Raw genomic sequence first — 23985 nt, 5'->3', positions numbered from 1 at the left:
ACTAACACACCAGCCGAGGGCAGTGAGTCTCATTCCTGCCTGCAGACCAGAATTGCTAGTGGAAATTACAAGGGGAACAAATGTCATATCTGTCTTCAGTCGTTTGGCCTGTGACAACAGTTCTTAGCCTTGGGTGAGCAGTACCAGCCTGTGGTCTGCATCATGCAGCTCATGGCAGCAGAAAGAGCAACAAGTGATAATGTGGCCAGAACAGCAAACTCACTTTGTTCTCCTTCACACCTCTGCACCCTCCTTATGTTAGCTATGACCCTGACTCAGGTAGGGGGGAAGGAGCCAGGCTGGAGTTTGTGTCCATGTCCAGGTGAAAGAGAACAGCACCTGTGCTCAGGTGAAAGCAGTAGGTCGAGAGGTGGTTATAACACGATTGACAGGAATTGCTGTTAGCTTGGCAATTGAGACAGTGCAGGGGTATGAAAGACAGTAAAATGTCCAGAAGTCTGTCTTGGACATCTGTGGGACTGTGGAAGCATTTACTTGAATAACAAAAGTGAAAAAGAGCTTTAGGAGGACTGGAGTAAGTGTCGTAGGTGTGATTAAGTTCAGTCTACCTTACACAGTTGGCAGTGTGAGCTGGTTGCAGGTGAACTGGGTGTGGGGAAGGTAGGTCTGGAAGGGTTGCCTTAGTGCTATGGCTTGGAGTTTAAATAGATCCAAAGGCTCAAGTGTTGAAGGCTTGGTGTTCCCCAGCTGATGGTACTGTTGGGAAGTAGTAAAACCTTCAGGTGATGTGGCCCAGTAGAAGCAAGTTCACATTGTTGGAGGCATGTTCTTGAAGGAGATAATGAGACCATGGCTTCTCCCCATCCCTGCCTTACTTCCTGGATTCCTAAAGTGACCAAGTACCTCTGTCACACACTTCTACCACATAATATAGTCCAAAGGAACAGAACCAAGTAACCAGGGGCTGAAACCGGGTACAAATAAGTCCTCCTCTTCCTCCTCTTCTTCCTCCCCTAGTCTTCCTTCTCCTCTTGTTTGTACCTTGTATGGATGTGTGTATTCAAGTGGAGCAGGATACTGATTTACAGTGTCTTCCTCTTGAGACAGGGTCTCTGTCTGACCAGGAGCTCAGTGATAAGGACAGACTCCTGGCCAGTGAGCCTCCCCAGCACTGGTTCTACAAGCACATGCTGCCATATCCAGCTTCTTACATGGATGCCAGGACCCAGACTCAGACCGTCATGCTCATACATCAAGCATGTCACTAACTGACCTGCCTTCTCAGCCTTCTTTCTTTTTTTTTTAAATTACTTGGGTCAGATGTTTTGTCAAAGAAACAGTTAAAACATTCCCCTCATAGAAAATGGTGACTTTGAATAGGGCTGGGCCTTGCAGGGTTTGACCCCCAAGGTGCCACAGGAGGGAAACCCACTTTGGCTTTTTTATCATGAGCTGCTCAGATATGAGGTAGAAACATAAAGGAGAGCTGGTCAGTGGTGGTGCACGCCTTTAATCCAAGCATTTGGGAGGCAGAAGCAGGCAGATCTCTGTGAGTTTGAGGCCAGCCTGATCTATAGAGCTAGTTCCAGGACAGCTAGGGCTACACAGAGAAACCCTGTCTTGAAAAACAAACAAACAAACAAAAAAAGGGGGGTGGGGAGAAAGGAGCACTCTGGATGTGATAGCTCCTGTGTCAGACTTGATGACAAAAGCTCATGATGGAGGAACACAGGATGAAATGAGTCTTCCTACACCGCTGAGCTTGAGCTCCATTGTATAAGAGCCAGGCTCAGGAGGAACCTGAACAAGTGAAACAGGACAAAGGAAATGCAGCCAGTGCCCAGCTAGATCAGGGAGGGCCTTCCGACACACTGTATAGTGCCTGTGTGAGGTGTGTTGGCAGGCATAGGTCCAGCTGTTTTCAGCTGGAATTCTGACTAGAGGACTGGGGCAGATGAAGTCAGACTGTACAGTCAGGTGGGAAAACAGGGGAGGGAAGTTTAGCAAATTTCTGAGGAACGTAGGCTCAGTGGAGATCACGGAAATGGGCAAGAGTGAAGAGGGGGATATGTGCCATCAGTCTGTGTCCCTTTGAAGCTAGTGAATGTTTGTTTAATCAGACAGAAATAATCTAGTGATGGTGCAGGAGACAGTGGGGTCCCTGCTAGGAAGATCTTGGTGTAGGGGTAGTGATGGGAAGCTGCACTTCATGGAGACTAAGGTGCTTCCTACACCAGATTGGAAGGAAAGAGCAGATGTAGAGTGTAGGTGAGCTTGCAGATTGGTTGGTGGTGAGGCAAAAGTTGCTGCTTTCTTTCTTTTTTTTTTTAAAGATTTACTTATTTATTACCTATACAGTGTTCTGTTTGCATGTATCCCTGCAGGTCAGAAGAAGGAGCCAGATCTCATTACAGATGGTTGTGAGCCACCATATGGGTGCTGGGAATTGAACTCAGAACCTCTGGAAGAACAGCCAGTGTTCTTAACCTCTGAGCCATCTCTCCAGCCCAAGTTGCTACTTTCTAAGTTGAGGTTTTCCACATGGAGTTTCAGGACAGAGGTGGTGGTATGACAAGGAAGAAAGGAAATTGTTGCCTAGTGGGCAATCATGCAAATCAAACAAGGAAGCATTTGAGGGTGGTCAGACCATGCAAAGCCCCTGAGCATTTTGGTTGGAAATCAGAGCCTACATGGGGTCTGTTGTGTGTGTGTGTGTGTGTGTGTGTGTGTGATAGGTCCAAAGTAGGCCCCCCAAATGGCCGTACTGATGACAATGTTCTAAATGATAGCTTGAGCTTAGCTCAGTCTAGATTCTGAGGAGGTAAAAAGAATTGCTTTCAGGTAAACAAAAACCTAAATTTGGCAGTCCTCAGAAACCCTGTGAAGTGGGTTTCTGTTTGTCAGGAAAAGCCATTCCTTCCCTTAGCCGACCTTATCAGTCAACTACCCTGGGCAGAGGCTCTGAGTCTAGCTTCAGATTAACCCAAACAGCCTGCAACAGATCAAATCTCTCCTCCTGTCAATATCTGTCCCCATAAGACTGACAAGACTTTTTCCCTTGCCCACTGTTATCTGCCCTCCGTGTCCCTCTCTCTCCCCTGGTAGTTTGAGTCCCTGAATAAACTATGTTTCCATCCATGGAACAGTCTAGTTCAGTGGTTTCACTACACCCTCACTTACAGTGTTATGTCTAATAGTGCCAGCTGTGTGGGCACTGGGGAGGAGAGGACACAGCGTGGACTTAGAAAGGTTGGGATTCCCAAGACCAGTGCCACATGGCATTAGAAAAGGAGGGAAGTAGGATGATGTGGGTGTTTGCAAAGAGGTGTGTTTCTGTGCTTTGCCATGGATTCCTCAGGAATGTGACCTGCTCAGGGTGCATTTTCTTAGTAAAATGCAGGCTTCTAGATCTGTCTTTCTGTGCATATTGTTCTGAACAGGTTTTATTTATTTATTTTTTTTCAGGTTTGATATTCTGGCTTTCTTTTTTTTCTTTTTAAAGAAAATTTTATTCATTTTACATACCAGTCACAGATCCCCCTCTTCTCTCCTCCCACCCCTCTAGCCTTTCCTCACTCACCCAGCCCCCATTCCCTCCTACAAGAAGGTAAGGCCTCCCATGGGGAGTCAGCAAAGCCTGGTCCATTGGGTAGAGGCAGGTCCAAGCCCCTCCTCCCTGCCTCAAAGCTGTGCGAGGTGTCCCACTATAGGTAGTGGGCTCCAAAAAGCCAGCTCATGTACCAAGGATAGATCCTGATCCTACTGCCAGGGGGCCCCTTGAACATACCAAGCTACACAACTGTGTCAATTATGCAGCGGGCCTAGTCCAGTCCGGTGGAGGCTCCACAGGTGTTGGTCTAATTTTCATGAGTTCTCACTAGCTTGGTTTGGTTGTCTCTGTAGGTTTCCCCATCATGATCTTGATGCCCCTTGTTCATAGAATCCCTCTTCTCTCTTTTCAGTTGAACTCCTGGTGTTTGGCTATGGATTTCTGCATCTGCTTCCATCAGTTACAGGAGGAAGGCTCCATGATGACAGGGTACTCACTAATCTGGTTACTGGAGTAGGCCAGTTCAGGCACCCTCCCCACTATTTCTGGTAGTCTAAGCTGGGGTCATCCTTGTGGATTCCTGGGAACTTCCCTATCATCCAGTTTCTCCCTATCCCTATGATGTCTCCCTCTATCATGGTGTCTCTTTGATTGCTGTCCCTCTCCATCCATGCTGAACAGGTTTTAATTCCATGGTTTCATCTATTTGTACTATTGCATCGAAGCTTGTGCCTTTTGAAAAACCAATTCTTTTTTTTTCCTGGAACTGAGTAGACAAGAAGTTCTGTAAGCATAAGTAGGAACTGCAAATCTTGTTATGTTTGGAGCTATGTTCTGTCTGCACCTGCTTTTGGTGGGCTGTGTAAACAGTGGCTATGGGGAGGCAGTACAAGACAGCGGCCTCGCCGTTTTCACTGGCATGACCAATGCGAGTCTCCAGATTTCACATGAAAGAGGGCCTACAAGTACCAGGCCAGTTAGGTTTTTACTGTAGATCATGCCATTTAAGCTGCAATGGGACATATACATTTAAAAGGGGGTGGGAGGTGTTGAAGTCAAGATTTTGAAGGAAAAGAAGTCACAGAAATCTGTAATCATTAGTTTTGGCTAGGGATGCCAAGCTGCAAAGAGTGACTGAAAAATTAGTTCCACCCTTTAAGTTGGCATGCTGTGGATTTGAATAATGCACTACCAAAAGAAAATTCCATGTTGAAGTCAAGAATGTATTCTTTGAACCACACAATGTGTCATTAGTTTTTGTTTTATAGCTTAAAAATTTATAGGAACATATGGTATCACTATGGTGGCTTTGTTGTTATTGTTTTGTTTTGTTTTTCAAGACATGGTTTCTCTGTGTAGTTTTGGCTGTCCTGAAACTTGTTCTGTAGATCAGGCTGGCCTGGAAGTCACAGGGATCTCCTTCCTCTGTCTTCTCAGTGCTGGGCTTAAAGATGTAGGCCACCACCGCCCGGCTAATTTTGTCTGTTTGTTTATATGGAGACCAAGTCTCGTGTATCCCAGGCTGGACTTGAACTCACTTTGTAGAAGAGGATGATCTTGAATGGATTACAGGCATACATCATTCCACCTAGTTTTAGGCAGTGAAGGGAATCTAACCCAGGGCCTGATGTTAGGCAAGCGCTCTGCCTACTGAGCCATATCCCTGTCTCATTCTTGAATTTCATAAGTCCATTAAAAGATGAAAGCAGCACTAGGATGGATTAGGCTACAGAAGAGAGACAATAAAGAGCCTTTGAGGCAGCCTAAGGGAAGGTTCCTTGTTGGGAAGAGCAGAATATATTAGAAGTCCCAGAGGATGGGTGGCTGGGAACATACGTAGGAAATAAAGAGGCGAGCTATACAGAAACAGACTCAGGTGGTTACTATGTCAAACTTCTATGCTCTGACAACAGTGTTAGGAACAGTAGAGCTCATTGATTCTAAAGACTTAAAGGCATGGACAGAGCTGGGCTTGTGGCCCATGCCTATAATCTCAGCATTTGGGAGGCTGACGCAGGAGAATTGCAGCAAGTTAAAGGCCAGTCTGTGCTACATAGTGAGTTTCCTGCCAGCCTTGCCTACAGTATGAAACTTATCTCAAAAGACAAAATAAAGCAGAATGAAACAAAAAAGGCATGGAAAAAATGTTTTCCCTTTCATTGCACAGGGTCTTTTCCCCACATGGAACCCCTGACCTTCTCAGAGGTATGGCTTCTGGGCTTCTGGATCCTCTTGAAGCAGTCATGGTCTGTGATGTGGTGTGTGAATGTGAAGTCACAAGAGGAAGCAGTGGCTGGAGTTGAGAGATGTTTATGAAGAAAACTGTACACATTTTTTGTTTACTGTGCACACTCTGAGGCTGTGGTGGTAGTGGCAAATATGTGGCCTCTCTAGCATCTTGGGAAGGGTAGACCTAGGGACAGAATATGGAGACCTTATCTCTATTTTGGAAAATAGGAAATGCTTAACTTCAGTATAAGCAATAGCTAATGGCAAGCAGAGTATAAATTAGAATTCACCCTGTATCTCCTGCTAGGTTCTAGGCATTTGGCCTGTCTCAGAGCCTTTGAATCAGCACTGGTACTTCACCATGGAAACCAATGTGCATTTTGTGTCTGCTATGAGCCAGATCATGAGCCCATGAACTACTTACATGGTTTCTCTTCACCTTCTTGGTGTCGGTAGCTATTATTTTCCCCATTTCTAAGAGAAAGAAACTGTAGCTTGGAGATAGTGAGTGATTTCCTCTGCTGAGTTGACAGAGCTGTTGGGGAAACACAAGAGTATCTGAGTCTAGATTCTTCCATCTGGAAGCATCCTAACTCAACTCATCAATTAATCCCTCTTACACAGTGGTCAAAGGCTCTTCTCCTACGGGAATTTTGGACCCGATGAAGGAATGGCTGTAGCTAGAGCAAGGGAGCCATAGGATGACTGGAATATCTCTCTTTGCTGCCTCGTGCAGGCTCTTCTTCCAGGTAGAGCATGGGATTCTAGGGTGGTGACCTCAGACTCATGGTGCTAGGGCATTGCAGAGCTGTTGGTTGTTCTTCTGGAAAGAGCAGTTCTGGCCCCAATTCATGGTCTGAACTGGACTATATTGGTTGTCATGGTAACAGCACCCAGATGGTTCTGACTGAGATGCCTACATATCACACCATGAGAAAATCTGACTTGGATAAACCCATTTTCACATTCAGCTCCTCTTGAGTCCCTTTATACATTCATATTCAACTGAAGTGAACCCAACAGTGTTTTCCCACTGTCAGATCAGGGCATGTAGTGACAAGCCTTTGTGATGATGTAGGAGGTGGAGAGGGAGAAGACAGACTAGAGGAATAGGGATTACCTGGATGTCAAGTCATACTCCATCCCTGTCCAAACTGAGGCTTAAGTTACAGTAGTTATTGATGATCAGGATGTGCTGTGAGCCACAAACCCTGCTGGACCCCATTTCATTTCTAACAGTGCTATGAAGTAATTCTACCATCTAATTTTATGAAGGTGGAAAGTAGGGAAGGATGACACTGTTAAATAGGTTAGTAGCTAGGACTTGGCCTACTGAAAGCCTCATGATTCTCTACTCATTTCCTTTATTTTTTAATTAAACAAATAATATATTATTACAGTCTCAAAAGAGTTAATACAGATATATCCAACTATCCAACCTCGTACATTCCCCTAGAAGTGATCTCTGATTTCAGTGACCTACAGATCTTTCTAGTCTTTTTAACCAAGTTTGTTTTCACTTGACTGAAATTATGCTGATGTGTATGTATTCTGTGACTTAGCTCTTCTAGACAATAGTGGCTCCTCCAGTCATTTCCATACCAGTCCCACACATCTTCTTTGTATTGTTGTGCTTACCTTCATGCCAGAGGCAAGAGTATTCAGGGCTTAGTTAGAGTTTCTAAGTGGTAGAGAACGTACTGTGTGTGAGGCCCTAGGTTCAATCCTCAGTGACACACACACACACACACACACACACACACACACACACACACACACACACACAGAAGGGGAGGGTGGGCTGGAACAGAGAGAAGGGAGGAAGAATAGCTGCAGCTATAGTGCAAGATCATTTCTTTCTTTTAAAATCGATCAAAGTTACGTTTAAATGGGAGCTCCTCTGTAGAGGCAGGCTCCTCCCATGGGGATTTGGCAATGTCTGTGGCTATTTGTCATTGTTGTAACCTGGAGGAGTTGAACTGTCCTGGCAATTAGAGGGAAGGAGCATGTAGGATTGCCTCAACCATAAAGCATTATCAGGCCCCAAGTAGTGATTGTGCTGAGAATGGGGATATTAGATTCATTTACACCTACTCACCTCAGTCCCCATAAGGGGTGTCACCAATGTCTCAACACAGATTTTCCCTTACAGGAGTGTTGAGTAGAAAGCTCATGCTGTTGAAAGGTAGACTTCAGTTTCTAATGAAAACCCAGTTGCATACCCTACTCCCTGATTTGAATTATTTTCTACACATTTCTATGTGTCTTGGTGTGGGAGAGAGGTATGGTTCTCAGTGATTCTTGTGAGTTCTGCCTGCCAACTGTCTTAGTTAGGGTTTCTATTACTGTGAAGAGACACCATGACCATGGCAAGGAAAACATTTAATTGAGGTGGCAGCTTACAGTTTTAGAGGTTTAGGCCATTATCATCATGGCAGGGAGCATGGTGGCTGGGAGTATGGCAGTGTGCAGGTGGACATGGAGCTGGAGAAGTAGCCGAATGTCCTACATCTTGACTTGCAGGCAACAGGAAGTAAACTGAGACACTAGGTATGGTTTGAGCATATATGAGACCTCAAAGCCTGCCTCCACAGTGGCACACTTCTTCCAACAAGGCCATGTCTCCTAATAGGGCCACTTACTTTCTTTTTTCGTTTTCTTTTTTCTTTCCTTTTCTTTTCTTTTTTTTTGTTTTGGTTTTTCGAGACAGGGTTTCTCTGTGTAGCTTTGTGCCTTTCCTGGATCTCACTCTGTAGACCAGGCTGGCCTTGAACTCACAGAGATCCACCTGGCTCTGCCTTCTGAGTGCTGGGATTAAAGACGTGTGCCACCACCGCCCAGCGGCCACTTGCTTTCAAACCATCACACCAACCATGTGGCAAGGTAAAGAGTGTCTTAGCTCATGGTTTCTATGGGTCCCGTTTTCTCACTAAGAATCTTCCATTTAGGATGGAGGTCACTATGGATTCTATTAGAAATAATTTCATGGCCTAAATCCTGGATTGAAATCAAAGAAACACTGTAATTTCATATTTGTTCTATTGCTATGCTCAGATGTTACTAAACTCCTGTGGGCTCCAGGTGGAGACAGGAAACTAATTCTTGTTTTACTGCAGAGGAATTGTTTAGGTTGAATGTTGTAGCATTGAATCTTAAAAGTTCTTATTAATAAAATCAAACCTGGAGCCAGGTATTGGGGTGAACACTGGAAGATCAGAGAACAAGCCACAGCTAACCTCACCTGGCCAACTTCTCAGCTGATCTTGTTTCCTCAGACTGGAAACCTCTGAGTCCTCATATCCAAATGGCTCTCAGCTGAACTGTGCTGCTCGAAACCTAAAAGCTTAACCAGCTGAATGCTTCACCAGGCCAAATGCCTCTAGTTCCTGGTCCTCACACTCATATATCTTTCTGCCTTCTACCACCACTCCCTGGGATTAAAGGCGTGAGTCACCATGCCTGGCTGTTTCCAATGTGGCCTTGAACTCACAGAGACCGGGATGGATTTTTACCTCTGTAATGCTAGGATTAAAGGTGTGAGTGCCAACATTTTCTAGCCTAAGTATCTAGTGGCTTTTCTGTTCTCTGACCCCAGATAAATTTATTAGGGTGCACAATATTTTGGGGGAACACAATACCACCACACAATGTACTCAGACTGAAGCAAAGTGCACCCTGTGTTGTGTGTACTTCATGTATGTAAACTGAGTCAAGGTACCTTGCCTGTCTAGTCATTCAGTTTTCATATTTCCTCAGCATGTGCTCTGCTTCTTGCTTTGTGTATAGTTTTAGGAAAGTTTGTGATGTTCCACTAACAAACCTACATAGGACTGCCATTGATAACTGCAGTATACCTAGACAGTATACATCTTGGTGACACTGAGTTCTTCTTGCCAAAACCTTTTATGTGTCCCCATTTATGCAAACCTCTGACACACATTTTTAAGTATTTTAAAGATTTATTTTAATGTGTCTTGAGTGTTTTGCCTGAATCTATGTTGCATAAACCTACAAAAATTAGTTTCAGGCCGGGCGTGGTGGCACACACCTTTGATCCCGGCACTCAGGAGGCAGAGGCAGGAGGATCTCTGTAAGTTCGAGGCCAGCCTGGGCTACCAAGTGAGTTCCAGGAAAGGCACAAAGCTACACAGAGAAACCCTGTCTGGAAAAACCAAAAAAAAAAAGTTTCAGAATGTGAAGATCAGCCTCAGAACTGATTTAAATTCAACTGAGATTGCTTTTGAGTGTCTCCCTTTCCTTTTTTTTCTCTCTCTCTCTGCCCAGAAGTCCCACCTGTACCTACCCCGTGCCTAGTTATTGGCCGTTGTTTTTTATTACACTAGTCACAACAATACTACTTCACACAGTGCACAAATATCCCACGACACAGAATTTCTCTTGTTCTTCTGTAAAAAGACCACAAAGAAAGCCTCTAAAAGTTATAAGAGTCTTTTTGTTGAATTTGATTCAAGTGCTTACTATGTGAGTATAGCTTAAAGTTGCTCAAGGGAAGGTAAGAGATGTTAAGACAGCCCCTTCTTTCCTGGGCCTGTGGGTACTAAGTGGACTGGAACATGTGTTTAAAACAGGATTGCAAGCCCGGTGGTGGTGGTGGTGGTGGTGGTGGTGGTGGTGGTGGTGGTGGTGGTGGTGGTGGTGGTGGTGGTGGTGGTGGTGGTGCACACCTTTAATCCCAGCACTCAGGAGGTAGAAGCAGGAGGATTTCTGAGTTGAAGGCCAGCCTGGTCCACAGAATAAATTCCAGGACGGCCAGGGCTACACAGAGAAACTCTGCTTGAAAAACAAACACACAAAAAGACCAGCGATAACAACAAACAACATTGCAGGTCCCTAGACAGATTGCAAACAGGACCCCTTGGAGGCTCCAGGAGGACAAGGATCTTATATCCCGTTGAAACTAGAGCAGAAATCTCAGAGAAAAATGAGTTTTGAATGATAAGGGTAATTTTTGACAACAAGAGACAGGAATAATGTTTCTCCTTGGGAGAAGCAAAAATACTAAGGCCGGATGAATAGATTAGAAAGTTAAGTTTGGACAGGTGGGTGGGGTGGGACCCATGCTTAGGAACAGGTGAGAACAACACTCAGTGCCAGCCATGACCGTGTGTTCAGTGCTGGCTCTTCTCCTGCTCAGTTATGTTTCCCTTGCACTGTTGAGGCCCACACCACTCATCTAGAGCCTTTTACCTCTCCAGCTGTCATGAGCCGGCTCAGATGCCATTACTCTGAAGTGCTCAGAAAACTGGATTAGATCATTTTCCTTCTCTTTTCACAGAAATTGGCAGACTGTCTTACCTCTACAGCACTGACGGCTTTGGTCTCAGCTGCCCATCACAGTCTGTAGGGTTTTAGCCTACCAGTTTCAGTAGACTATATACCTCCCTCAGTGTGTTTGTTGAGTGAATGAATAAAAGATCCTAGTTTTCAAACTTTTTTTTTTAAAGAAGAGACATGACCAATGGAGAGTACAGTGGTAGATATTCTAAAAGATTTTAAACAATTAGACGAATTGTTTTTAAAAAAACATAAAATATATACTTCGTCTTGGTTCAGGAATGCCGACCACAGTTTGGATCTAAAAGTCCTTTGTTTGAGTGTGCCCCATAGTTCCTCTTTATACCTTGACCACGCATGTTCCAACCCTGAGTCTGCCCGGGGAGTAAACATGCTGCCCAGAGAGCAGCAGTAGGATGGAGGAAGAACCTGAACATCTGAGAACAAGGAGCATCCTTGAGAGCTTGTCTTCTGAGAGTAAGCATTTCCAATGCTCTTCAAGTAGCAAAAATCCTTCATTCTTAAAATAACTTCATGAATTAGCATGGAGCTTCAAAATCCTGGGGCTGGAAAGGCAGGTCTGTGGTTAAGACTGTTTGCAGAGGACCCGGAGTTCCAGCACCCACATGGCAGCTCACAGCCCTCTATATACCTCCAATTCCAAAGGATTTCATGCCCTCCTGTGCCCCCCCCACCCCCAGGACACTGCATGCACATCGTGCACATACATACATGCATACATACATACATGCAAGCATCTACTCACATATGAAGTCTTTTCAAAAGTCATTGTATGTGGGTGGGCTAGGGAGGTGTGTCTGTAGGTAAAGCCTCTTACCACCAAGTTTGATAATCTGAGTTTAGATTATATTATACCTGCCGGAGAGAACTGACTCTGGAAAACTGTCCTCTGACCTCTCCATGCGTACTGTGGCCGGTGTGTATGCACTTGGGTATTTCCAGTGTTGTAGTCATGTTAGTTTCATTCTGTTCCTCTGAAGGGCTTTAGAAAGAGCAGGGCTCAAGTACTTGCTCTCTTTTACTGTCAGTCTTGTTCATTTGTCCATTTTCTGTTTGCAGACACGAGTTTGTGTTCTTTGTTAGTCCTTATGTTAGCAGACCCGGGGTGGAGTCAGAGAGCACCAAGACCCGATCTGCCCACTGGCCTTTGAAAGAACTTGCTGCTCCTGTGTGTTTAAGATCTTGCCACTAGGTGGCAGTGAAACAGATATTCCTACCAGTGAGAAACAGTGATTTTATTTTGCTGGTTTTTGGTGCTGAGAACTGACAGGTTCTCTAGTCTGTACTCTGCCACTGAGCTACATCCTTGACCCAGCTTAATTAATTTTGAAATTTATTTCAAATTTTTATTTTATATATTGAATGTCTTGCCTGAATGTTAAGTCTTGGCACCACATATTGTGCTTGGTGCCTGCAGAAGCCAGAGGGCATTGAATCTCCTCAGACAGGAGTTAAAGATGGTTGTAACACACTATGTGAGTTTTGGGAATTGAACCTGGACCCTCTTAAAGAACAGCCAGTGATTTAACTGCTGAGCCCTCTCCCCAGCCCATGAAATTTACTTTTAAAGGAGATTTCAGGACTAAAGCTTGTTTGTTTGTTTGTTTGTTTAGAGCCTGTCAGCCCAGGGAAGGACTCAGTATTATATGACTTCTGCTTACTTTATCTGAGGCCGGACCTCTGGGCCCCCCACAGCAGTTCATATCAGGGACTCAGACAAAACAGGCACAAGTAAATCATGCAATTTTGTTGTGTAAAATATTTTTATGATTAAAAGATATAATAGAGACATGACTCAGTGTGTAAATGCATTTGGCATGCAGGTCTGATGACCAGAGTTCATGTGTAGAACTTCCTTCCCTCCAATAGACCCATTAAAGCAAGCAGCTCCCTTTGTCCTTCAGAACTCAAGGGACCATTTCTCTCTTCAGGTCCTGTATCTCTATCTCATGTTATCTGTGACCGACCTTCCTCCCTCCCTGTCTGTCTGTCCATCTTCTAATGAGGCTCTTACTTTGACCTGAAGGCTTGTTCCCCCTTCAGAGGGGTGGGGCTAGGCCTCTTAGCCCTGGGGAGACATTTGGACTTTATAGTAGAGTGACTAGGAGATTTAAGGGCATACCTATATTGGTCTGATTTACATCCAGTGGTTTTGTGGAGAATGTCTGAGGGTAGCTCCTTAAGAGATTTGCCATGAGGGTGGGCTCCAGCCTTGAGCAGCACTTAAGCTGTGTCTTGGTGTCCTTACCTGTAAGGATGGTTCCTAAGGATATTTACATGGTGTGAGGATTGGGAGTGCGGGTCTGTGAAGCAGCCACGCAGCTCCTGAACATAAAGTGCGTTCAGTGTTGGTATTGGAGGGCAAGATCTCCAGTGCTGCCCCAGCTTCCTGGCTTGATCTTACAAAACCCAGAGCTACTAATGACCAAACCAAGTCTGCTTGGCCAAGCCTCCCAGCCTGGGTCACACCTGGGACACCTCCATATATATGGCTTTGGTATACACAGACCCTTCCTGTCTGTAGTACTGCCATGGCATGTGGTGGGGACTAGCCTCAGTGCTCTTGCTTTCTTGCTGAGGCCCTTGAGTACTCCTGTGTGGTGTGAGCAGCTCTGAGGGAAGAAGGCACAGTGGCTTGCTGCTCCCTGTGGCCCCATAGCACTGCTTGTTCTCCTAACAGTGGACAGGACTTGGAGAGAGCCCTCCTAGGGATGCGTCAGCTTGTTTACTTTCTGCTCTTAGCACAAGTTTGAACAGAAAGAAAAACAGGAATAACATACAAGTGGCTCCAAGTAGTCAGTGTTCCTTTTAGTAAGGAACCTTTGCAGTGCATACTCCAAAAGCCCACCTTCACCACATTGCTTCCTGGTTTTTCTCCTCGGGTGTCTTCCGTTTTTGTCAACAGTGCTGGCCATGTCTCTGGGTTTTGAGTGGTTCAAGAGAGTGAAGTAGCTTCCTGCCACTGACTTACCGAGGCAGCTCTATAAGGTTGTCTGAGTTGAGGTCTTGGGCTGGGTCTCCAGGCTCAGGTTTCCAGCTGTGGTATACTAGTGTAGCCTTGAGCTCTGTACATGTTACCTACTCTGAGAAAATGGGTAACTTTCTCTTGGCTTTAAAGAGCTTGCTAGAGTCCATCATAATTTCCTGTTTGGGATAGAAGGCTGTGGAGTGGTGGAAGGGGGATGTCACAGAGGCTGCCTCTGTGTTTCAAATGTGTCACTAAATCTTACAGGCAATGAAGTGTATCTTGTGACCTTAATTATTTTTGAATATGTGAACTATTTCATGATGAAATGGAAACAGGTATCCTGATAGATGCTGTAAAGACACAGGCATCTAGCATGTATGCTGTGGGGTCTGTGCCTACTGTGGAAATTAACCCAGGACTTCTATCCTGCTATCAGCTGTCATTTCTGCCCATCTTTATGCATATATGCAATTTATCCTATCTCATCCCTGTTGTCAGACATTGTTCACAGTGCAACAATAAAATGAGCCTTTTTGAGTATAATCCCTAATGTTAGATTTTATTTCCTCCAGTGTATGCCAGGCATGTCAAAAGTGTTTGATAGGAATTTAATAGGTAGACCAGGGTCTCTGTTTGCTTGTAAGATGTCTTGTTTAGGTATCAAAGTCCCGGGAGTCTCAGTGTGGGGTGGGTTGTGGCTCACTCTGTGAGTACCTGTCTCTTGGAACCCTTCAAGGGCTTCAAAACCTTGCCTGTCAGAAGCCTTCACTCATTGGGCTGAAGGTGTTGGCAGTGTTCTTGTTTGTGAGGACTGTTGTTGCACGTGTGTTTTTAGGCACTAAATGGTTTCCTCAGGAACGCCCCCGTTTACCTTTCCTGTTCCTTGTGCTTGTCATCTGGGAGCTCGCACAGTGAGGTGGCCACGTGTGATCCAAACCATTCCTTAACAGTCTTCCTCATTTGTGCTTTCGCTATTTACAGAGGATATGATAGTATACATAAGTGACTCCAAAAATTCTACCAGGGAACTCCTACAGCTGATAAACACCTTCAGTAATGTGGCAGGATACAAGATTAACTCAAAAGATTCAGTAGCCCTCCTATATATAAATGATAAATGGGCCAAGAAAGAAATCAGAGAAATACACCCTTTACAATAGCCACAAATAATATAAAATGTCTTGGGGTAACTCTAACCAAACAAGTGAAAGACCTGTATGACAAGAACTTTAAATCTTTGAAGAAAGAAGTCGATGAAGATATCAGAAAATGGAAAGATCTCCCATGTTCATGGTTAGGTAGGATTAACATAATAAAAATAGCAATCTTACCAATGCAATCCCCATCAAAATCCCAACACAGTTCTTCACATACCTTGAAAGAACAATACTCAACTTCATATGGGAAACCAAAAAAATCTAGGGTAGATTAAGCAACCCTGTACAATAAAAGAACTTCAGGAGGCAATGGGCTGGAGAACTCTGCTCGGGCCACCTCCAGGGTCCAGGAGCCAGGAACTGAGAGCACTGGCCCATCCGGATCCCAGGTCTTCAGGGGTCCTCTCTAGGCTCTGCCTTGTAGGTGTGACAGTTACCGAAGCCTCAAAGGGGGTGGTACTTCCCGGTCAAAGCTAGAATGGCTACCCACTACACAATGGGACCTCCTGAAACTAAAAAGCTTCTCTAAGGCAAAGGACATGGTAAATAAGACAAAATGCCACCCTACAGAATGGGAAAAGATCTTCACAAATCCCACATCTGACAGAAGGCTGATCTCCAAAATATATAAAGAACTCAAGAAACTGGACATTAAAATACCAAATAATCCAATTAAAAAATGGGTTACAGATCTAAACAGAGAATTCTCAACAGAAGAATCTCAAATGGCTGAAATACACTTAAAGGATTGTTGAACATCCTCAGCATCAGGGAAATGCAAATCAAAACTACTCTAAGATACCATCTTATACCTGTCAGAATGGCCAAGATCAAAACCACTAAGGACAGATTATGTTGGAGAAGATGTGGCGTAAGGGGAACACTCTTCCACTACTGGTGGGAATGCAAATTTCTACAGCCACTTTGGAAAGCAGTATGGTGGATTCTCAGAAAATTGGGAATCAATCTACCTCAAGACCCAAGGATACCACTCTTGGGCATATACCTAAAGGATGCTCAATCATACCACAAGGACACTTGTTCAGCTATGTTCATAGCAGCATTATTAGTAATAGCCAGAACCTGGAAACAGCCTAGATGCCCTTCAACTGGAGAATGGATAAAGAAAATGTGGTACATTCACACAATGGAGTATTACTCAGCTGTTAAAAGCGACATCATGACATATGCAGGCAAATGGATGGAACTAGAAAAAAATCATCCTGAGTGAGGTAACCCAGACTTAGAAAGACAAACATGGTATATACTCACTCATAAGTGAATACTAGATGTTTTAAAGCCAAGAATAATCAGACTACAACCCACAGCTCCAGAGCTGTGTAACAAGAAAGACCCTAAGAAGAATGCATGAATCACCCTGGGAAGGGGAAATTGTGGTGATATTTTATTTGTGCAACCCAGTAAAGCTTATCTGAAGATCAGAGGGAAAAGCCAGCCACTATATTAAACATAGAAATCAGGCAATCGTAGCACATGCCTTTAATCCTAGCATTCGGGTGGCAGAGATCTATCTGGATCTCTGCGGGGAACAGAGCCAGGCATGGTGACACGTCTTTTTTTGTTTGCTTGTTTTTGTTTTTGTTTTTTCCTAGACAGGGTTTCTCTGTGTAGTTTTGGTGCCTGTCCTGGATCTTGCTCTGTAGACTTACAGAGATCCACCTGGCTCTGCCTCTCCAGTGCTGGGATTAAAGGTGTGTGCCACCACTGCCTGACCAACATGTGCCTTTAATTCCAGTACTAACCATAGAGGTCTAGAGATCTATACAGAAAGACCAGAAGTGATGTAGCTGGGTGGAAAGAGGAAGTGAGATACAGAACAGAAAGGCATATAGCCATTGTGTAAATATACCACATTTTCTTTGTCTGTTCTTCGGTTGAGGGACATCTAGGTTGTTTCTAGTTTCTGGCTATTATTAATAAAGCTGCTATGAACATAGTTGAACAAGTGTCCTTGTTGTAGAATGGAGTGTCCTTTGGGTATATGCCCAGGAATGGGATAGCTGTGTCCTGAGGTAGATTAGATTCTCAATTTTTCTGAGAAACTGCCATATTGATTTCCAAAGTAGCTGTACAAGTTTTCACTCCCACCAGCAATGGAGGAGTGTACCCCTTGCTCCACATCCTCACCAGCATGAGCTGTCACTTGTATTTTTGATCTTAGTCATTCTGACAGGTGTAAGATGGAATCTCAGAGTCGTTTTGATTTGCATTTCCCTGATGACTAAACATGTTGAACATTTCAAGTGTTTCTCAGCCATTTGAGATTCCTCTTTTGAGAATTCTCTGTTTAGATCTGTACTCCATTTTTAATTGGATTATTTGGTCTTTTGATGTCTAGTTTCTTGAGTTCTTTATATATTTTGGCTATTAGTCCTCTTTCAAATGTGGGGTTGGTGAAGATCTTTTCTCATTCTGAAGGCTGCTGTTTTGTCCTGTTGACAGTGTCCTTTGCCTTACAGAAGCGTTTCAGTTTCATGAGGTCTCCTTTATTGTCAGTCTTAGTTGTCTGTGCTAGTGTATTGAAGTTGTCTACTGTGCTAGTACATTCAAGGCTGTTTCCCACTTTCTCTTCGATGAGGTTCAGTGTAACTGGATTTATGCTGAGGTCTTAGATCCACTTGGACTTGAGTTTTGTGCAGTGTGATAGATGTGGCTCTATTTGCATTCTTCTACATGCTCACATCCACTTAGACCAGCACCATTTGTTGAAGCTGCTATCTTTCTTTCCATTGTGTATTTCTGGCTGCTTCATCAAAAATCAGGTGTCCATGGGTGTGTGGATTTATGTCTGGGTCTTTAATTTTATTCCATTGATCAACCTGGGAATGACTGGTCTTATAAGACCCCTGGAATTTGATAGGTGATGCTGGCTGCAGGCTTTTTCCAACACAGGCACTTCCATCCATTTGGGAGAAGTTGACTGGTTACCTTTTTGTTTTTTAGGGTTTGTTATCTCATGTACTTTCTGCATTCAGATTCGACATGAAAGAAATTGGTCTTTTTCCTGAAAGTCTCGGATATGAGTCTGTTGATTACTATCCTAGTTTGCTTAAAAATGTGAGTATCTTACTTTTTTTGTATTGAAATTCTCACCAGTTGTGTGAAGGGTAAATGAGACATTTTCCTCTTCCAGGGAGTCATTGAACTTTTGTCTGTTTCTTACTTGGGGGGTAGACTTGCGACCATGGAAGGAAGATGTGAGGTGCTATTGGACTCTCACAACACATCTCACTCAATCAAAGATTTCTGAGAACAGCTCTTAACCAGTATAAACATAGCCTGGACTTCTGAGCAGATATCATATCTAAAAATAGCCTGACTGAATTTTATGTTGAAGCAAAGCAGAAAGTTAACTTAAGGGATGGCAGGGTGGCCCAGTGGGCAGAAGTGCTTGCCATGAAAACATGGTGACCTGAGTCTGACCCTCAGTTCTCATGTTTACGGTGGAAGAGTTAATTCTGGCTTCCATCTAGGCACGGTGGCATATGCACCCACTTCCCACGCTATACTCTTCTGAAAATGAGATCTTTGATGGTTATTAGCCATTTTCATGTTTTGGAAGTCATACACTGAAAAACACTTTTTAAAAAAGCAGCTAAAAAAGGAAGAAAATAAGTAAACTCCAGTATTCTTTAATTTTCTTTGGGTTTGGTGTTAATTCTAAGACATTGATTACAGTCAGTGTGATGTGATGTTGCTTCCTCTCCTTCTGCAAAGTAAAGCACAAGGAGAGAGTGGGGAGGAAATGGTGAGGGATGTGTTACAGCAAGAGAAATGGAGCTGAGGTAGTTGTGTTGCAGTGTGAGTTGACCTGTGTCTGATTTTGTTTTACAGATGGTTTTGTCATTAGTGTCTGAGCTCAGAGAGAGTCATCTTAATGGATTGAACATTCAGCGTTGGTAGGTGTTAAGCCAGACATCCCTCTGCTCAAGTTTCAAAAGGTGTTGCTTGGTTATGAGAGAAAGGTTCACTAACTATGGGAAGTACATGTTCATGGTGTACTTAGAGTCTGTGTGAGAAAGTATATTAGTGGGAAGTTCTTTTAATTATTCCTTTTTAAAGTCACTATTCTCTCAGCAGTCATGGGGAAGTTAAGTATGAAATGCCTTTGGTGGACATTGAGGAAAAAGCCTGCCTGTACAGTAAGGAGCACAAAGGAAAACGAGCCTGAGTTCCCCTGCAGGAGGAGAATGTGCGCACTCTTGTGCTCCTCCGCTTCACTGAGCTACCTCCCTGTGTGTGTTGAGGTGTACACCTTAAACTTGATTGGGATATTTACAAGGCAACAGATATTTTGATGTTCATATATGACCTACCTTAAGAAACTCAATATTCTAGAATCTAGACTAAACAAATCAGATAGATTCAGAGAAATTAAAAGGCAATTAATCACATCCCAGATGTTTCTTCACTCTGTGAGCAAAGTTGGAACTGTTTTCATTGGTAAGCACTGTATTTTTAACAAATCATTAACCAAAAGACTCTGGGCACTTGACAGACTTTGTTCCAAACTTTTTTTAAAGCTTTTGCCAGCCAGAGCTCTATCAAAACTGGCATTTGCCCTCAGCCTTTGAGGGCATTGCAAGTCAGTGTCACAACTCTTAGAGGAAAACACTGTGAAAGATCTTGGCAACACTGGGTTTGATTTTTTCACCAAATATGACACCCAAAGTTTAAGCAACAAAGAAAAATAAATTGAAGGGCTAGAGAGGTGTCTCAGTGGGTAAAGCACTTGCTATGTAAGCCTTGTGACCCGAGTTCAACTTCAGAACTCGTGAAGGTGGGAAGAGAGGAGCAATTCCACAGAGTTGTCCTCTGATCTCACACATGCAATATGGCACATGCCCTGTGGCACATGAACCCTCTCAGACGTGATGCTTGCAAATAATAATAATAATAATAATAATAATAATAATAATAATAATATAGATTTTTCTAAAAGAAAAACATTGAACTTTATTAAAGTTAAGAATTTGGGAGCTTGGTAGCTCAGTGGTCGAACACTTGATTGGTGTATGTAAGGCCCTTGGATTCAACCCTTGAAACTATAAAATAGGAACTTTTGTGAATCAAATGATACTACCAAGAAAGCAAAATAAATACTGTAGAGAAAGCCTACAGAATGAGTAAAAACTTTTGTATGTTTTTACTTTTTTAGTTTTTCAAGACAGGGTTTCTCTGTGTAGCCCTGGCTTTCTTAGAACTTGCTGTATAGACCAGGCTGGCCTTGAACTCAGAGACCCTCCTTCCTCTGCCTCTGGATTGCTGGGATTAAAGATGTGTGCCATCACCACCTGGCCAAATTTTTAGTTTTAAACTTTAATCTTTTATAAAGTTTTTTTTTTTTTAATCTCTTGAGACGGCCATATTGCACATGCCTGTAATCCTTCATTTGGCAGTCTGAGCAACGAGGATCATGAGTTTGAAGTCAACTTGGACTTTTTTGGGGGGTGAGGAGTGGGTTGAAATAGGATCTCACTCTGTAGACCAGGTTAACCTCAAACTCATAGAGATCTGCTTACCTCTGTGCCCCAAGTGCTAGGACTAAAGGCATGCACTACCATGCTCAGCTCCCCTCCCACTTGGAACTTCTTAATAATCTCGAAGCCAGCCTGGGCTACATAGTGAGACTTTGTCTAAAGAAATAAAAGCTCTTCATAAGGAACCAGTGTCTGGAATGTCTGGAAACTCTTAAACAACAGCAACAAACACCCAGAACTGGGCAGATGCTGGAGACATATCTCAGTGGCAGAGGACTGGGTTCTAACATCTTATATGTACCAGGCTCTGGGTTCAAACAAAGGAAAAACAAAACAGGCAAAAGACTCAGCTTGACTAGGCATTCTACCAGAGAAATATACACCTGGTAAATAGAGCATGGCACACCATTGTAATCCCAGAACTTGGGAACTGAGGACAGGAGGACCAGGTCAGTGAGGTCATCCTCAGATACAAATCAAGTGGGAGATCCTATCTCTGAAAACTGAAATAAAACAAACAAGCAAAACACCTGCTACTAAGCAAATGAAAAGACATTCAACAACACACCCACTAGGGAGCATGGAAGCCAGAACTCCAATGAAGGAAGTATTAATTCCCACCATAATGACTATAAAAAGAAAGAAAAGGAAAACCCAAAGTGTGATGAGTAGAAACTGGAGTCCTGTGTGTTGCTGGTATAGTATAAAATGGAGCAGCCACAGTGGAAAACAAATTGGTGTTTCTAGAAGAATTAAACAGAATTGTGGTGTGACACAGAAAATTCACTGCAAGGTGTATTTCTCCTCTACTTTCTTTTGTTGTGATAAAACACTCTGATCAAAAACAACTTAGGGAGAAAAGGGCTTATTTGACTTCCAGGTCAGTCTATCGCTGAGGATGAAGTCAAAGTAGGAGCTTAAGCATGAAGTTAGAGCAGACATTATGAAGGAACACTGCTTATTGGCTCACTCTCAGTATCCTGCATATGGAGTATATTCTTATGCATATTTTTATGCAGCTAGGATCATCTGCATAGGGATGGTACCACCTACAGTAGGCTGGGCCCCTAATTATCAGTTAGCATCCAAGACATCTCACAGACATCCCCACAGGCTAGTCTGATTTGGGTAATCCTTAATTGGGACTCCTTCCTCAGGTGACTTTTAAGTTGTGTCAAGATGGCTAAAGTTAAGTAGGAAATTATCCTGAAAACAGATGTCTCTATACCAATCTTGTTCATTAACTACAGTTAATAAGCAAAGTGTGTTTATATTTCATGGAGTGTAAGTCCGATATAAAGAGAAACAGAAGTTTTATGTATGTATCAGCATGAGTAGACCATGTAAACATGCTTATTAGTAAAACCAGTCTAACACAGAAGCAAATGTTTTTATTCCACTTATATGAAGTCCTAGAATAGGTGGATTCATTGGGACAGAAGGCAGACCAGAGATGGGGAGAGAAAGGGAAATTATGTTTAATATGTTCAGTTTGTTAGGGACAATGAAAACCTTTGTATAAGTAATAATGATGAGAAGACAGCATGTGAACATATTTAGTGTTAGTCACTACCTATATGTGGTTAAATGATAACTCATTTATGTTTTACTGCAATTAGAAAACTAAAGAAAAAGGTGCCACTGTACACTCCAAGTGTGTAAAGTTTACAACACTCACTTTAATGTGTTAGGTGTGGATTCCATACACTGACCATGAGTGTGTGAACCAGTACCGCGACATTGGTAAACAATGTAGTAGCTTATTACTGAGTGTGGAAAACCTTCCAAATAGCTCAGTGGGGTAAGAGCATTTGTTGCTAACCTTGGTGACATGAGTCCGTCTATAGGACCAGGATGGAAGTGGCAGGGATATAAGCAAATCACTGCAGAAGAGACAAGTGAATGGAACTGTAAACATGAAATGTATGGCAAAGGCATGATTTCAGAAGAATGGCACAGTAGAAAGCCCCAGATGTCACTCTTCCACTGCCTGTCTAGGACACAAAGGACAAAGAGCTGAACCAGCTTGTCTTAGTACCAGAGATTCTGCAGTACTGAATAAAGACACCAGAGGGAGAAAAAGATCACAGCTCATGAAACTAAAATGGAGAAGACATTCTTCTTCACTGTATAAAGTGAGCACAACAGGAACTCAGAAGATTGTCCATATCAGTGATACAGTAAGAGCAAACTGTATGCACTCTACAAGAGTCTCACTTTATTGGTTATTTGACTTTTATAATAATTTTAAACTAATTTAATCAGGTTTACTTTCCTTTACAAATTTGAGTGTATTTATTTATTTGTTTGAGTATAATATATTTTCTACTCATATACTTTAGACCTGCTTAGATAGTGACCCAGAGATTATTCTTAACTTATCGTTTTAAAGCTTTATTTTGACAAGGTTTCATGTACCTGAGGCTGGCCTCAAACTCGCTATGTAGCCAGGATGACATTGAATTTGTCTCTACTCCCTGGTACTGGGATGTCATGTGCATGCCACTGTACTGGCTAGTCTTATGTTAAATTGACACAAGCTACAGTCACCTGAAAGGAGGAAAACTCAATTGAGAAAATGCCTCCATAAGATCAAGCTATAAGGCATTTTCTAAGTTAGTGATTGATGGGAAAGAGCTCAGTCCATCGAGGGTGGTACCACCCCTGGGCTGGTGATCCTGGATTCTGTAAGAAAGCAGGCTGAGCAAGCCAGTAAGCAGTACTCCTCCATGGCCTCTGCTTCAGCTCCTGCTTCCAGATTCCTGTCCTGACTTCCTTTGATGATGAACAGCAATATGGAAATGTAAACCAAATAAACCCTTTCTTCCTCAACTTGATTTTTGGTCATAGTGTTTTGTCACAGCCATAGAAACCTTAACTAAGACAACTGCCATACCCAGCTTATGTGGTGCTGGAGATCAAATCCCGGGCTTGGTGCATCTAGATAAGCACTCTACCTACTACACCACATCCTCAGGCTAGGATCTCATTATAGATATAGGAACATACTGTAGCAGGAATCTTAAAAGTTCTTATTAATAAAATCAAACCCGAGGCCAGTTATTGAGGTCAGTGCTGGTAGATCAGAGAGACAGAACAAGCCACAGCTATCTCACCTTGCCAGTTCCTCAGCTGGTCCTGTTTCCTCAGACTGGAAGCTTCTGTGTCCTCATCCCAATGGCTCTCAGCTGAACTGCTGCTTCAAAGCTTGAATGCTCAACCAGCCACATGCTTAACCAGCCAAATCTTCTAGTTTCTGGTCCTCACGCCTTATATATCTTTTTGCTTTATACCACCACTCCC

At 43.3% G+C, this 23985-nt stretch overlaps 1 protein-coding gene across 6 annotated transcripts in view; it reads left to right on the top strand.

Moving 5' to 3' along the window:
- The window catches only part of Fancc (FA complementation group C), a 184035-nt gene that overhangs the window by 99686 nt on the left and 60364 nt on the right, over positions 1 to 23985 (top strand). For all 6 annotated transcript variants that reach the window (XR_013051712.1, XM_076573540.1, XM_006981726.4 and 3 more), the window contains exons 5-6: positions 18146 to 18259; positions 19037 to 19101. Coding sequence is in view for 5 of the 6 variants with exons in the window: in XM_076573540.1 (XP_076429655.1) it covers positions 18146 to 18259; positions 19037 to 19101 (179 nt within the window). In the remaining variant the exon portion in view is untranslated. The remainder of the gene's footprint in view (positions 1 to 18145; positions 18260 to 19036; positions 19102 to 23985) is intronic.

Source organism: Peromyscus maniculatus, chromosome 5 (genome assembly GCF_049852395.1).
Source record: "Peromyscus maniculatus bairdii isolate BWxNUB_F1_BW_parent chromosome 5, HU_Pman_BW_mat_3.1, whole genome shotgun sequence".
Lineage (NCBI taxonomy): Eukaryota > Metazoa > Chordata > Mammalia > Rodentia > Cricetidae > Peromyscus > Peromyscus maniculatus.
The sequence above is the reverse complement of the archived record's forward strand: the minus strand, read 5'-3'. Positions and strand labels throughout refer to the sequence as shown.